General features: G+C 39.5%; 1 protein-coding gene across 1 annotated transcript in view; it reads left to right on the top strand.

Annotated features, from left to right (window-relative positions):
- Positions 1 to 15,994, top strand: part of LOC122815439 (serine/threonine-protein kinase NLK2-like) — a 448,006-nt gene that overhangs the window by 236,677 nt on the left and 195,335 nt on the right. Inside the window, exons 4-6 of the mRNA XM_044087930.1 lie at positions 4,361 to 4,467; positions 8,121 to 8,206; positions 14,701 to 14,910. Coding sequence (XP_043943865.1) covers positions 4,361 to 4,467; positions 8,121 to 8,206; positions 14,701 to 14,910 — 403 coding nt within the window. The remainder of the gene's footprint in view (positions 1 to 4,360; positions 4,468 to 8,120; positions 8,207 to 14,700; positions 14,911 to 15,994) is intronic.

The raw sequence follows: 15,994 nt of genomic DNA, 5'->3' as shown, positions 1-15,994 counted from the left end.
ATTAAAGGCAGAACTTACTCTTGTCATGTAAAACCAAAGCACTTCATTTGGTTCCCCCAAGAATCCCCGACCAAAGTAACTAAGCTGTGGTTTACAGTACAGAAAGCCCATTTTGTGTGTGTGCTTCTGTGTGTGTCTCCCTCTCTGTGTGTGTGTGTGTGTGTGTGTGTGTGTGTGTGTATATATATATATATATATATATATATATATATATATATATATATATGTATATATATATATATATATATATATATATATATATGGGTCCACTTTGTAATTTCGAAATACTGAAATCACAAATTTCAGTATTTCAAATTTACAAAGCCATGGACTCACATTTCCGAAACCGGCAGAAGTGCGAAATTCAAAATACCGAAGCACGGATATTTTGAATTTCTGCTTCGGGTGGTGCAGTGTTTGGATGTTTTGGTTTAGCTTTGGTAAGTTTGTGTGTGTATGTTGGTTAGGGGTTTAGTGTGTGTAAGTGTGTGTGTGACTGTTATGTATGTATTTGACGGACTGTAAGATGTGTTTGTGCGAGTTTCATTTGTGTTTCTGTTTGTGCGATCTCTGAGTTAGAATATATAAGTAGGGGGTGTGGGGGCACAGGGGGGCTTTGCTCCCTGCTTACATGTAGTTTAGATGTATTTGTTTGATTGTGGGGGGGAGTTTTTTGTATGTTTATGTGTGTACTGCATGTGTAGCGTAGGTGTGGGTGTTTTGAATTTCGTGGTTGTGTGTTTTCGAATTTATGGGTTGTGGTTGGTGTCAAAGGAAAAAACTTCAAAGACCAATACACGTTAGGCTCAAGCAAGGCACCCTTTATTACTTGCAGCAAGGAGACAAAGCATGTAGGCACAAGGTTTGTCTGAATTACTGGTGATTAGTATGTTATTCTTATACAGTTCTCTTCCTGTCATACAGAAAATGTTACTATTCTATTGCTGATGTAGTTAGACACAGCTTTCTGTATGTTCTACAGAAAATGTTACTAGACTTATTGCTGACTAGGTTAGATTATTTGCTAGCTTGCAAAACATTTTGAGAAAAACCTGGCCTTGGGCTTATTTTAGCCCATTTTAACTTTTCACTTCTTCAATTGTACTGTTCTAATACATGTGTTACATTTTGTCTGGATTCAAGGTACATTTCTAGCTTTAGTACAAGTAATGCTGACTATGGTTTATACTTTCAAGCATCTATTGTTTTCTTTATCAATGCTTCTAGCAGCTGCATACTTTCTCATAGCATAAGCAGAAATGAATATCACTTTGTTAAGTTTCATGACATTATCTGAAATGAAATGTCTCTTGTTATTTTCATGACATTAGGAGAAATGAAATGCTTCTTGTTAAGTTTCTAATAGCTGTACAGATTCATGCAGTGTGAACAGAATAAATGTATTAACCCTTTTAAAACTCGAATGCACTAAGCATACATATTACTATTATATATTTTTCTAACAGTTGGGTTTTCGGCTTTGTGGTTTCAAAGTACTGAAATTCGAGATTTCAGTATTTCGAAATTACAAAGTGGACCTATATATATATATATATATATATATATATATATATATACATATATATATATATATATATATATATATATAATGTGTGTGTGTCTGTGTCTGTGTGAACACACACAGTTTTTTTTTTGTTGTAATAATTGTTCTTTCCCTGAGTTGTAGCAGGGGATGGAAACAACAGATGCCTACATTCATAAAGGCATTTATGTATGTGTCATGTGTGTCATTCATTCATAGATACACACACACACGCACACACACACAGTATCTGAACAGTCAGTTCACTTCAGTCTCTTAGGAACTTTGAGTCCCCTCTCTGCCTGCTGCCTCAAAGCTCTGTACACAGCCCTAGACAACAGAGTAATGACACTGACTGTTGTAATAGGACAGCAGGGTTAGGAAGCTCTCTTCCATTACCTATGTTTTTGCTTATCTCCTGTGGCATTCATGTCATTTGCAGATGTGATACTGTTTCTAGTGTGCATTGCTGTGTCACCTTTATGGCAACAGCCTTAGCTTCTGTTCTGGAAGTGAGACAGGCCATTGGCTGATTTTGTTCCACTTTTTTTGGCTATTGTTCTGGGCCTGGTCTAGCTAGTTCATAGGTTCATAGATTACTACTAGGCTTACTGCCCTTGTGGGCCATTTTACGCCTAGCCAATTACCCCAGGTGAGAATCAAACCCTGCACCTTGTGTCTCTAAGGCAAACACTTTAACCATTATGTCATCCTCAGTATTTTAAACCCTCAGTTGCTGGCAGACAAAGTACATAGCTTAGCAGAAAAAATTGGTATCAGTAACTTTATCCTGTCTTTGGAAGAACATGTAAAAACTGGAAGTAAATTCATGCAGTCAGTGGGTGTTTGTAGTTTGATGTCAAAGTCCTCTTGATCTACACTGGCGCAATGAACCCATAACAGGAGTGTCATTTGTGCACATTAACAATAAATGAAGCTACACTGGTCCAGCTATGTTCAGAACTGAAGATAATTTCTGGAGGCAAGTGCATTACTTTGCCTAAGGCAGTTCATTTCCCAGTGTTGGAAGGGAGGGTTATGATTGTTACAGATGTATAGTTCATGTTATGGGACATGCCAGAAGATGTCATGCTTTTTGTTTTAATGCAACACCCTCCACATTGTTTGGAGTTGCTCCGTCAGTCTTCATGGTGATGGTTATATATCCTGTCTCTGTCATTTACCCCTTAGCCTGTTTTTTCTTACCTTGACTAGTCCCTTAAGTGGGAAAGAAACCAGGGCTCAAACTCCACACCATTTTATAATTAGTAAATATTTAATTTTTGTATATGGTAGTAATAGGCAGTATCCAACAGAACAGGAAAGCTTAGTCATTTGAAAGTAGGACACTATGCTTCATGTTTGTAAGAAAGCAGAACGTCCTATCTCCATTTTGGGGCTTAGTTTCACTTGCTGGATATCTTGAGTTTGAGTCATATTTACCTTTGAATGCCATTTGAGCTGACCATTTCCACAGATATTTGTTGTTAGTTTCTTTATAAAGCAAGTTGTCTATACTTATTTGCAGGATATGGGTGGTCCAAGATCAGTGTGCCACAGAAACAAGTGGGAGACAGTTGTGACATTGACTGTCTTTTTTTTCTGAAGTGCAGTAACCTTGATATAAAAATAATCAAATTTCCACCTGTAGTGTGTGTGTGTGTGTGCGTGTGTGCGTGTGTGCGTGTGTGCGTGTGTGCGTGTGTGCGTGTGTGTGTGTGTGTGTGTGTGTGCGTGTGTGTGTGTGTGTGTGTGTGTGTGTGTGTGTGTGTGTGTGTGTGTGTTCGTGTGCGTGTGCGTGCACATGTCCGTGTGTGTATGTATGTATGTTTTGGTTTGGGGGGAATTGCATACTCTGCCAAAAAAAGATTCCTTTTTTGTCAAGCACTCATACTGAGATGCTTGAATGCGTGCATTATGTATTCAAGTTATAATTTATGTGCTCTCAGGACTGGGCTGTTGTAATTCCAGGTTGTTGGTATTTATCATTTGTAGTGAGTCCCTGTTTCTCAGTAAGATACAAGCAGTAGCACTGTGTGGTTCACATCGCTATAGCTTTAAAATAACTGACTGAGGTGTACACTGGAGTGCATATGACACCCTTAGTCTCTATTAGAAGCCAGGTGTCTAGTGATCTAGTCTCCAGCCATCTTTCTTGCTCTGGAGGTACCATTTCTGAGATGCTCAACCTTTCCCTTCCTGTTTTGAATGTTAGCTGGTTGGACTCTTTCCCCAAATGTAAATAGAGACCTTATCTTTGCCCTTACATGTCATCTCATGTGTCACCTAATTAAAAAAAAATAACAATGACTGTCAATTTTCAGATTCAAGGGACTCTGAGCAAGTGAAAAAGCTGTGTTTGCACTTTGCTCGTACAGATCAGATGATGTGAAACCTTTGACGTAGCAATGGTACAGTTTTTAAGCTAGTAAGTCTGCATGTTTTGTGCTGGTATGGATTCTGACTATTTTAATTGGTTAAATGGAGGGCTAGGGAAGCATCAGTTGGATGGAGGATATTATTATGGACACTGGTACAGAGAAATAGACTAGGAAATCTTAGACATAATGAAGAGACTTCATACCACAACAGAAATACTTTTGAGATGAGGCTTTGCATCATTTCAGTGACCTTTGTTTTCCTGTGTGTTAGTCTACCAGTAGGAATACAGATTCCATTTCCTTCTTTAAGTTGGTTATGCCTCTGAGTAGCCATTAAATTGCCCCTTTAAGTAAGTAGGGACCACTGTAGTGGAAGAAGAGTGCAATCATTTGTCACTATTTCTTGTTTTCACCTTAACCTGTTATATTATACCAGCTATGTCATTACAGAACTGATGCAGAGTGATCTTCATAAAGTCATCGTATCACCTCAACCCCTCAGCTCAGACCACATTAAAGTGTTCCTCTACCAAATCCTCCGAGGTAAGGTGTATACATAAGTCATCATTTATCATGACACAGTCCTTTCTGTATTTGTTGATTTTAGGAGTCTTAGAACAAATCTGCACTGTTTTGCATCTACTGCATTGAAAAGCTGTGGGCTTGATTCCTGGAGTCCCAAGGTTTCTTGTTTTTTTTAAGGAAATCATTAGGTGCTCTCTGGGTGAAATGTTGTGGCATTTGAAAGCCTGGAAGCTAAAAACCTATTATTTTTCTGTTTCTGGTATGTTTTAGGTATGAAGGGCCACAAGTGAAAAATACATTCAACTTTTCTGAACTTTACCAAAGTTTTCATCCTGTGGTATACCTGTATAAAGCCATTTTATTCTACTTGCAATCTCATGCTTAGGGACAGAATGCTTATTTCTTAGTTTGCTGTAATGCTGATAATACTCAATTCAGAAGCTGTGAGTTGAAATCTTATTTTCTTATGGTGCTTCTTATTACCTGTGCCACACTCTGAGGCAGCAAGTTTAAATCCTGGTACCTTACTGTGCTGTTTTAAGTTGTGAGACCAAATCTCAGTCCACCAGTATGTTGATTAATTGACCCTACTGCTGTCAGAAATTAAGGGTTTGAATCCTGTTTTAATTGTCTGTCTGCACTCAAAAACTACAAGATTAATTTTATTTCCCCAAGGTGACTCCTACTACAGTCAAAAGGATGAGGGTTTAAATCTACATGCCCTGCAAGCTTCTGGGGATTCCTAAATACATAGTATGGCAGTGTCATTTTCAGCTTTGTATATTTTAAAATATATTGTTTAGTGACATAATTCTTTTTTGATACCTTCTAATTAGATGTTTTCTTATGTTACCTGTTTGTGTTTTTAACATTATCTATACGCCTGTTTCTTTTGGATGTATAGTCCTTGTGGTACCTCTTCTATTGTTTATGGTATTCTAGTATAAAGTATATACCAGGTCACACTTGTGTCACTGCATTGTCAGCGTACTAGCTTTAGCCTCTATTACCAGTGACAATACTACTGATGTCTATTGCAAGTGTGGGTACCTCCTGAGTAGCTGGTCAGCTGCCCATAACGAATGAGGCATGATGTGATGTGAGATATTTGCATTAATGTTCGCACCTTGGGTTATAGGAAGAATCAAGTCAAAAAGCTGAATTGCTCAGTGCTCCTGTAACAACGTATGGTGATTTTATTATACTTAAAATATAGGTCAGTGTGTATTTTATGCTTTGAGGAAACAGATGTGGTGCCCTACCATTCATGTGCAGGAATCGTTATACATGGACTACCGACCTGTCACGTAATTATGCTGTTTAATTATTTTTCAGTATATTTAGTTATCTTCATTTTTGTTTTATAAATAAAAGTTAAATGTTTTGTAAAATATCAGTACTTTACTTGTAAGTGAAGCAACCTCTTAATGTCTTAGTTTACGAGTCAGAAGGATGCCTTCATTGCTGTCCTTTGTTGCATTGGCTTATTATTGTTTATAGGTTAAGTGTTCAGGCACCATTTTTCTTGTACATAATGTAAAGTGCAACTATGTAAGTAACAGTGAAGGTGTACAGCAAGAAATTAAATACAAGTGGACTAAGACTGTAGGTCACCACTCATTGTAGGCTACTTTTTTTTTTTTTTTTTACAATCTCGTTATTGTATTTTCTTAAGTGACATTTCCATTGCATTCAAAACCAAGAACAACCATTTCAAAATTAAAGAAAAGATATGAGCAGATCACAAAGTCCATTGCAGAGAAATATAATAGAATGAAAAGTTAATGTTATCATATGTGATTAGCAAAAACTGAGAATAGTATTAAATCATATCATAAACTTTGTACATATGTACTGCTTGCCAATGGGATACAACAAATATGACATCATTGTGGATGTACTTGATATGTAGTGATTACATTTGGGGAAGTGAACAATTTTGCAGTTCTATCAAGTTGATTGTAGGCTACTTCTTGATACAGAGTGACAGACAGTGCTAATTTGTACACAGAAGATTGCCATGTCACACCTAAACTCATGTAAGGAATGGTATGCACTTAGGTATGTGTAGCAGATGAGTGTTGACAAAGACTTGTGAACATGGGGAGGTTATCAACAGAATGGGTATGACATATGAAAGACACCTAGTTAAAAAAAAAAATGGGAATTACGAGGAAAGGACCAAACAAAGCAAAGAAAAATCCTTGCAACAACTGAGTGGAGAAGACATACGTCAGACCGATAATGGAGCAATAAATATGTTTATTGTTGAGCACTTTCATTCAATATCTTGAACTTCATCAGAACAAATAAAAGCTCTCCATATTCCCATTTAAAAGTCCCTCATGGGTCAATCAAAATAGAGAAAATACACTCACTTAAGCAACTGATTGTTAAAAAAAAGCTGCGCACAAATATGTTAGAGAGAGACCTGGAAGTCAGAAAACCAAGGTTACAGAAGGCACCATTCCCTGCTCTTCATCAATGCATTCAGAAATTGTTACTCTAGTCTAGACTGTAAATGATATTGATGTATTAAAACACTGCTTTAGGAAAACTACCAGGAGAATGAAAGATACTGTAGCAGTATAAAGCTCCAAATAATTGCCTTTAAATGACTGGCTTGCTAACTGGTGTGAGGAAGGCCAGGTATCTCTGCCCAGTAACCCAAGTTAAGAGGCATTTCAGAGAGATGATTGGGTTCTAGATATTAAGAGAAGTGCAAAGGCTTATACCCTACTGTATTTCTTTGGGTGACACCAGTGTGTTACCATCCCTCGATGGTCACGTAGCAGACACCACTTGACATAGCAGCAGCAGTGGTAATAACTAGTTAGGGTGAAATCAATTGTAAGAATGCAGGAGTGCATTCAAGCTTAGAGAAATAAAGCAACAAAGTAATCTGTGCTATGGAGTGCAGCCTATACCCCTTTCCTCTGCAGGTTGCAGGGTGCCATCTGCAGCGCCTTTTCACACTTTAAAGTAAGAAGTAAAGATAGTATAACTTGGTACGAGTTTGAAAACCTGAGGTAGCCAAACAGAGCAATGTGCTGGTGGGTGACATGAAGCACAGACTTGCATCCACTAGCCCTGACATTACAAACTGATAGTTAATAAACTACCAGTAGGATATACGACCAGCCTATTGTGAGTTTAGAAGACCACTTTGCATGTAAAAGTAATATCCTTATTGCTGTTATGCCATTGGTTTTATGCACTTAATATCTCTGAGACAGAAGTACCTGTTTTCGAGACAACTTGCAAGCTTCTTGTGATTAAATGGCAGTAGTCATGTAGTACACAAAGCTTAGGTGTGATGATCAGGTTCTTTGTTACAGTTTATAGCAGTAGTCCACTGGGCTTTTTTGCAGCAGCAGTTTTGGGTACCCCATGGCTTAATGTCATCTACTTCCAGTACTTATTCTCACTCAGTGGATCTACTGCACCCAGCTTTTCTTCCCAGGACTAACTCTGCCCCCCCCCAGTAATGGATGCCATTATAGACCTGGAGTGAGGAAATGCAGTGATAGGTAATAGAACAAGTGGTTGACAGGAGACAGATGTTAAATGGTCAACAAATACAGCTGATCAGTCGATAAATAGGTAGAACAATTTTTGCACTTGGTTTTGACATAATGTTTATTTTTGTCTGTCTCTTTGCAACTTTTCAGGGTTGAAATATTTACATTCTGCTGGCATTTTGCACCGTGACATCAAACCTGGGAACCTCTTGGTCAACAGCAACTGTGTACTGAAGGTAAGGAGTCAGGAAAGATTGCTGCAAGCTGTAAGTACGTCAGATAGTAGTTGAACACTTTCTTATTTTAAGACAACATGACGCATTGTTTTCATAATTTATTTGTCAATCTGTTATGTGAAATGTTCTTTCTGTAACCCTTTTCAGCCATGGCTCAGGCCACAAGGGCAAGGATAAATATATTATACAAATTATATCTTTGTCTGCTGTATCTGTCTCTCTCTTTCTGTCTCTCTCTCTATATATATATGTATATATATGTATATGTGTATATATATATATATATATATATATATATATATATATATATATATATATATAGATATAGGATCCCTAGAGATGCTTGCCTGCATCTTTCACCGAATCCCAAATTGGTGAGCATACTTGCGCGAAAGTGCTGTTCACCGAAGCAGCTCTTTCGCATAAGTATGCTTGTTGTTCCAGTCGTACTACAGTGTGCTAAGGGAAAATTCCCTTTTCCCCACTGTAGTACGACCTCAGAATGAGAATATTAAAGTTGGGGGGTGAGGCACAGCCCCCCACATCGGGGTGCAGGGGGGCTTGCCCCCCTCTATTCAAGTAGATTTTGTGTTTTTTTTTTTTTTTTTTAACATACTTTAACAAAAGCGCTTTTTCGATGAAAATGCTTTCGTTAAAATGTGTTCAGTGGTAATGGATTTGGGCTTTTGATCTTTCGATCAAAAGTCCTAGATCCATATCTATATATCTATATCTATATATCTATATCTATATATCTATATATATATATATATATATATATATATATATATATATATATATATATATATATATATATATCTGTATGTGTGTATGTGCTATACATATGTAATGGCTAAACTGCAAACAAAATAGTAAGAGCAGAACACCGAAAGTGATTAGTTGTAGAAAATCTAATTTTTGTTGAAAATAAAAAACATTTTAGTTTTATCCAACTTCATGTGGTGCTTTATTTTATGCTAACCAGAACCACTGAAGAAAGAGCTTACTGTGGGGAAGGGTGGATGTACTTTGCCAAAAACAAGAACTTTTTATGTTTGAAGATAGCCTGGAGATCGCAAGCTCTGTAGTGCAAAACTTACTTGCTAAAGATATTAGTGTTCTCAAGATGATACCTAATGACTTTCTCACCTCAACAGAAATGACAGTGACAGTAATAGCACTTCAGCACAACCTGTTTTGTCAGTGTTCTCAGCAGAGAATATCATTGCTGTCAGAACCACCTATAACACAACACGTTAAAAAGACCAAATGAATATAGTACAGTGAAAAAAATCAATTTATTAAATTAACAATAACAAAATGCCCCTCCCCAACAGGGTTTCTAACCTTCTCAACCTTTTCTTTATTAATATAGCACCAGTGCCCCAGTTTGTTCCATCTTTCTTGTGATCCCCCATTTAAGGTTTACTATTTACCAGCATTTTTCAGCCATAAAATCTTCTTTACTCCCCTTGAGAGTCCCATTGCATTTGAGGTTCTTTTCCCATGGCAACTAAAGTACACAATAGAAAGTCCTAAATAGCACACCGCACAACACATCTCCTTTTGACACCTCTGTATACTACTCAGAATTATAGTTGCCATTTGATGTTTATTTATGCATATCCTTGCCTGTTGAGCAGTTTATCCATCTCTTTCAACTTTCTCGTTTAAAAGCCTGTGTTTTTGCATGTTTCCCACCTTTCCTGCAACTAGTCTAGTCCAGATACAGATTTGCTGTATCCAGGACTGTTTGTAAGCTTCTGAGCCCCCCAAGTCTTTCTGTGTTGGAGGGAAGCCTTCTAGCTTGTCAGTGGGAGTGGTAAATACTAGGTAGACTATCTAGCACAAGAGGAGTGGTTTCTGGCCCAGAAATTGTAGTTTATTGGCCGTTTGGGCAGTTTTTCCATCTCTTTCAACTTTCTGGCTTATTTCTTGCCTTTCCTGTAACTAGTCTAGTCCAAATACAGATTTGCTGCCTCCAGGACTGTCTGTAAGCTTCTGAGCAGTGCCAAAGTCTGCCCTTCAATTTTTTCCTTAGATCTGCTAGTTCTTTCCTTTCTTGCACTTTTACTAGCTTATTAGTCTAGCACTTTACCAGACTTCTTGTAGCAATTTTTGTAGTACACAAAAGTGCTACCAGCACTAAACGTTCTAAAAGGAAACAGCTCCAATACTTATTAATGCCCACCCCTCCAGGCATGTCTAAAGGTCAGTTCCCTATGCTTGCTGCTATTAACCTGGTGAAAATCCTGAGTCAGTGTAGCAACTGCCTCATGCACACTGACAACCCTCTCCTCTTACTCCCAACACTCAGACTTTTGAGGCATGTGCTTATATATCCATATTGGAAGACACGTACTCTCCAGCCAAGCTGAAAGGTTTGGAATGAGTTACAGCCTGGTAGTGCCCCACACACTAGTCATAGGTGACTCGATAGAGAGGCACACTAATGTCTCACTCACTATGTTGAATAAGGAGAAAGTAACAGTCAGCTGCCTGTCAAGTGCCAGGATCCACCACATAATGCACACATAATGCATAGCTGGTCAAGAAGAGAATTTCAACACTTGCACCACACCACATGGAACACATAGCCCTCCAGAACACACATCAGCACTGCCTTCACATAAAAACACAAACCACAAACCCACCTTTGCGGAGGCTGTAAATAAAAATCTACCCGAACACCAGAGACTTGCAAGGCAGAAATGCACTCAACCACCACAACACAACACTAATCACGAGACACATAACTCTCCTAAACTGTGTGCCTTTCAACCAAAGCCCCTAAGGCAAAACCACATGCCCCACACACTAGACATAGGTGACTCGATAGAGAGGCACACTAATGTTTCACTCACTAGGTTGAATAAGGAGAAAGTAACAGTCAGCTGCCAGGATCCGTCACATAATGCACACACTCAGGTCCCTCAACAACAGGTACAAATATGACTCTGTCGTTGTACATGTGGGTGTGAATAACCTAAAACTTACCTCCCTGGACTCCATAAAAAGAAACATGGAGGAGCTCTCGGATTATGTAGCCCAGATGGGTATGACCCTAGCCCTGAGCAGCATCCTACCATCACCAGAATGACATCACAGTACAAGGAGAAAATGACTGATTTCAACAATTGGCTAGGTTTCTGGTGTCATTCTAAGGGGATCCAGTATGTGTCTGCCTGGGATGACATGACTGACGGACCTCGATGCTTTGCCAGAGATGGCCTGCATCTGTCACTCCTGGGCTTCCAAATACTGGCCAATACTCTTGTCACCCGTATAGTGCCTTTTTTAGGTGGTGTTCCAAAGACCAAATTACCACCGTAACAGCTACAAACAAATGCAATCTGAGGGTCTTGCTGCTCAATGCTGAAGTACAAATCTCAAAAATGCACTCACTTGAAGCACTCCTTAAAATGTAGAACATCGACATTTGTGCTGTAAAAGAGACCTGGTTCAAAGCAGCAAAAAGCACCCCTGCACTACCAGGCTGTAACTCATTCCAAACCTTTCAGCCCCAGAACTTGGACCGAAGCTCCAAAGGCAGTGGTGTTTCCATATTTATAAAGGATGCACACACCTCCAGACTGGTAGCCCACCATAACACATCAGAGATACTCAGGTCATAGCCTGCAGTAATTCCCCAGCCATGTCCCAAGACTCACACTCCACGTTTCTAAGCACCCTGGACAATACAAGGGACCAACCTAACACTCTCATACTGGGCGACTTCAACTACCCCTCCATTAACTGGGAAAACTACTCATGTACCAGTACACTTGCCCAACTTTTCCTGGAATTCATTAATTCCAATGCCCTGGACCAGCTCATTCTTACCCCCACTAGAGGGTAGCAACATCCTTGACATGGTCATTAGTAACATGGGCAACCATTGCTCTACACCAGTAGTCAACTCCTCCCTGGTTAGAGCTGACCACAAACTAATCACCTTGGAAATCCCCCCCCCCTAACCACCATGAAAAACTTCTCCAAAGCTAACTTTGGGCTCCTAAAAACAGAGGTGGCTAACTTCACAGTACCCATACAAATGGAGAATAGTTGCATGAATGCCGAATCAAACACCAATCTACTGTATGAACGCATACACCAATGCATAGATCTCGCCATACCCAATATAACCAAGACACTCTCTTCCAAAAAAAGGAAGCCAATCTGGTGGTCCCCTGCCATATGCAAACTCTACAGAAGGAGGAAACTGATGCAAAATAAGGTGAAGTCCCAAGACTGGAAAAATTCTCTTATCAGCCTCAACAAAAAGCTGAGATCCGTCATCAAATCCTCTAAAGCTAGCTATGAAAACAGAATTGCAGCAGATAGTAACGGCAACCTCAAGGCCTTCTACAGTTATGTAAAGAATCTCCATGGCAATACCCAGATTTGCTCTGAGCTACTGCACAATCGTACGTCCTATACCAAGCAAACAGATATTGCCAATATACAGGCCGACAGATTCAGTGCTAACTTTACCCCTTCCCCCAAAGGACCGATCACAATACCAGTAGATTGCCAGGCACCCAGTATTACTACTGCAAAGGTTAAAACAGCACTGTCCAAGGCCAGGAATACAGCTTCTATGGGACCTAACAATATCCCTGGTTGTGTTCTACATGAACTACAGAGTGAACTGGCACCTCACTTGTGTCCCCTATTCAGTCACAGCCTCACCTCAGGCTTTGTCCCTACCGAATGGCACACTGCTACAATCATCCCTCTCCAAAAAGGAGGAGTGGCTACAGACCCCTGGAACTTTTGCCCTGTTAGCCTAATGAGTCTGATATGCAAAGCTATGGAAATCATCATGGACCTAATAAACAAGGATATAGGGAATCACCAAACTCTGGATCCCCCACACAGTTTGTTTTGTGAAGGGTAGATCATGCCTGCTCAGCCTGGTTCACTTCTTTGAGTCGGTCACCAGAGCTGTGGATGAAGGCAAGGTGGTTCTGGCCAAGGCCTTTGATACCATTCCCCACTCAGGAATCATAGTAATACTCACTAAGCTAGGCATCAACCCCTGTATCACTAGGTGGATTGCAAACTGGCTCACAGATAGAACCCACAGTGAGAAAGTAGCTGACTTCGTCGGACTGCCGACCAGTCATGAGTGGAGTCCGACAGAGTTCGGTCCTGGGTCCTCTCCTGTTTGGTATCTACTTCACTGAAATCCAGGCCAACACGAAGGGACTCTGGCTGACATAGTTCGCAGATGATGCAAGTTGGGAGCTATTATTAACTTCCCATGTGATATTGACATCCTACAGAAAGGCCTCACTGAAACCAACAACTGGTGTCAGAACCATGGCCATAAGCTCAGTGCCAAAAAATGTATCATCATTCCCTTTGGGGAAACCCAGTTCCCATGAATTACCTTATCAATGGTAGTCCACTGAACACAGAAGGTGTTGTAAGAGATCTGGGAACACAGGTTGACAGCAACTTCTCTTTTGACCACCATATTGCCACAGTGGTCAGAAAGTCCTATGTGGCACATCTAATTACTAAGGGTTTTGCATCCAGGAAGAAAGAGGTCATTGTTTCCCTCTACTCTTCCCTAATTAGGCCAGTTATTGAGTACAACGTCCCATTTGGCATGTACCTCACTAAATACTTGCAACAACTGGAGAGGCCACAAAAGTACCTCACAAAGAGGATCCTAGACCTTAAACACTTGCCCTGTATGGACCGACTTAGAAAACTCCAACTGTTCTCTATCTCATATCACTTACTTAGAGGCGATCTCTGCTTGACTTACAAAGCCATGTCTGACCCAGCTCTGTTAGAAATGCTACATCTAAAGAAATCTCTCCGCACCACATGCTCCATTGACCTCAACCTCATTACCACAATCAACAGAACATGCTGGAGGGACAGGTTCATAAGGCAGAGACTGCCCATGCTCCGGAATAGACTTCCCATACATTTCAAACAGAGCACCTCACTGTCCCTCTTCAAGAGAAATCTTGATGAGTGGATGGGAAATAGAAAATTCACCCTGGGGATCACTCCAGTGGCTCTACTCGACAGAGGCATGGAGAACTAAGGTCAGGTGGCATGATACCAGGGTAATCCTATGGGCTAGGCCTGTAAAGGCTCCAGGGCCATTAGCCTAGTACACACCTATGAACCAAGGTGTTTTTGCCTGACTGCAAAATTCTAATGATTTGTAATGTGTGCTACCAGGATGTCTTTCACTTTTGTAAAGGGAACTTCATATTGATCTTCACAACAACAGAAAGCAACTTGAAGCGAATGCTTAATTTTGCCTTGCATATTGATAGAATCAGTGTAAACTACAGAAGTTATTGGTCTTTGTTTTAAGTGAGTTACATTCCCATGTTAGAAGATGCTCTTGACACACTCTAGTGGTTAAAATTGATCATTGCACATAAGCATCATTATTAGATATAATCACTGCTTTCAGTTGTCATTATTCTTGAAATCATTTTTTTATCTCTTATTTCCTGTAGATCTGTGACTTTGGACTAGCACGGGTCGAGGAGCCAGATGAGACGCAGCACATGACCCAGGAAGTGGTAACGCAGTATTATCGGGCTCCAGAGATCTTGATGGGAAGCCGGCATTACTCTAATGCCATTGATATCTGGTCAGTTGGCTGCATTTTTGCAGAGCTGCTTGGCAGGAGAATTCTCTTCCAAGCCCAGAGTCCAATACAACAGGTACATTTCAAGTCAGTTGAATCTTTTTTTTTTCCAAGTGTGGCAAATACTGAGCAGAGTTCTTAATTTTAATGGGTTGGGGTCTGACACACCAGGAACTGGGAGAGATCAGCAAAGGAGATATCATTTGTATCAAATGGTGAGAGGGGTGAAAGCATGAGAAGAACAGGGTCTGCTATAACACATTTTGAGAAGTTTGAGAGTGATAGGAAATGCTGGTGGTGTAAACAAAGTAAGACCTAACTGACAGCAAGCTATTGAAGCTTTATAGCAAAGGGTCTGATATAGGAAATACTGGGGACAGTCATCAAAACATGTGAGGGAGGCTTTGATACAACATCCACTTTTAGGAAGAGAACTTGAAGCATAAGTGGGGAAGGTGTCTGAGTGGAGCAGATACTTGATATTGAAACATTAGATACTTGATATTGAAACATGAGTGGTTGAAGCTTTTATGGTGTATGTGTGTATGTATATGTGTATATATAATATATATATATATATATATATATATATATATATATATATATACATATATATATATATATATAAATATATATAGGGAGACATGACAGAAGTGCGAAACAACAGCTACAGATGAGGTGATGAGGGTGCCTCTCGTGGAATGCTTATGGAGGTTGAAATGAGAGAGGAGGAAGGGTCTGATTTAGTAGGCCTAGATAAAGTGAGGCAATATTTGATACAACAAAACGCAAGAGAAAATTATAAAATGAGTAAGGAGATGGGGCAATAAAAGATGGGATCTGTGGTAAATGCAAAAAAACAGCAAAAGTGGTGACTGGAAGGTGAAAACTGCGAAGTCCAACAAAATCCATAAAATGTAAAAGTTAAGCACACAATTTTATTCGAATCACTTTTCATCCAGCTAGTAGCCAAACTTCTTCAGACAGCAAGATAAAATAAACTACTACATCCAGCTCCATTTATACTTCATCTAAACCATTTGTTGTACAAATTGATTAATTGGTAAGGAAACCACTTTAAAGAAACAGGTTTCTCAAAAGTGAAATAAAATACATTCCTCCAGTTTAAACACACATATAAATGCATGTTAAAAAATAAA

The sequence above is a fragment of the Protopterus annectens genome, chromosome 11.part0, assembly GCF_019279795.1.
Source record: "Protopterus annectens isolate FY-2018-M chromosome 11.part0, PAN1.0, whole genome shotgun sequence".
NCBI lineage: Eukaryota > Metazoa > Chordata > Ceratodontiformes > Protopteridae > Protopterus > Protopterus annectens.
This window is presented reverse-complemented; position numbering and strand designations above follow the sequence as displayed.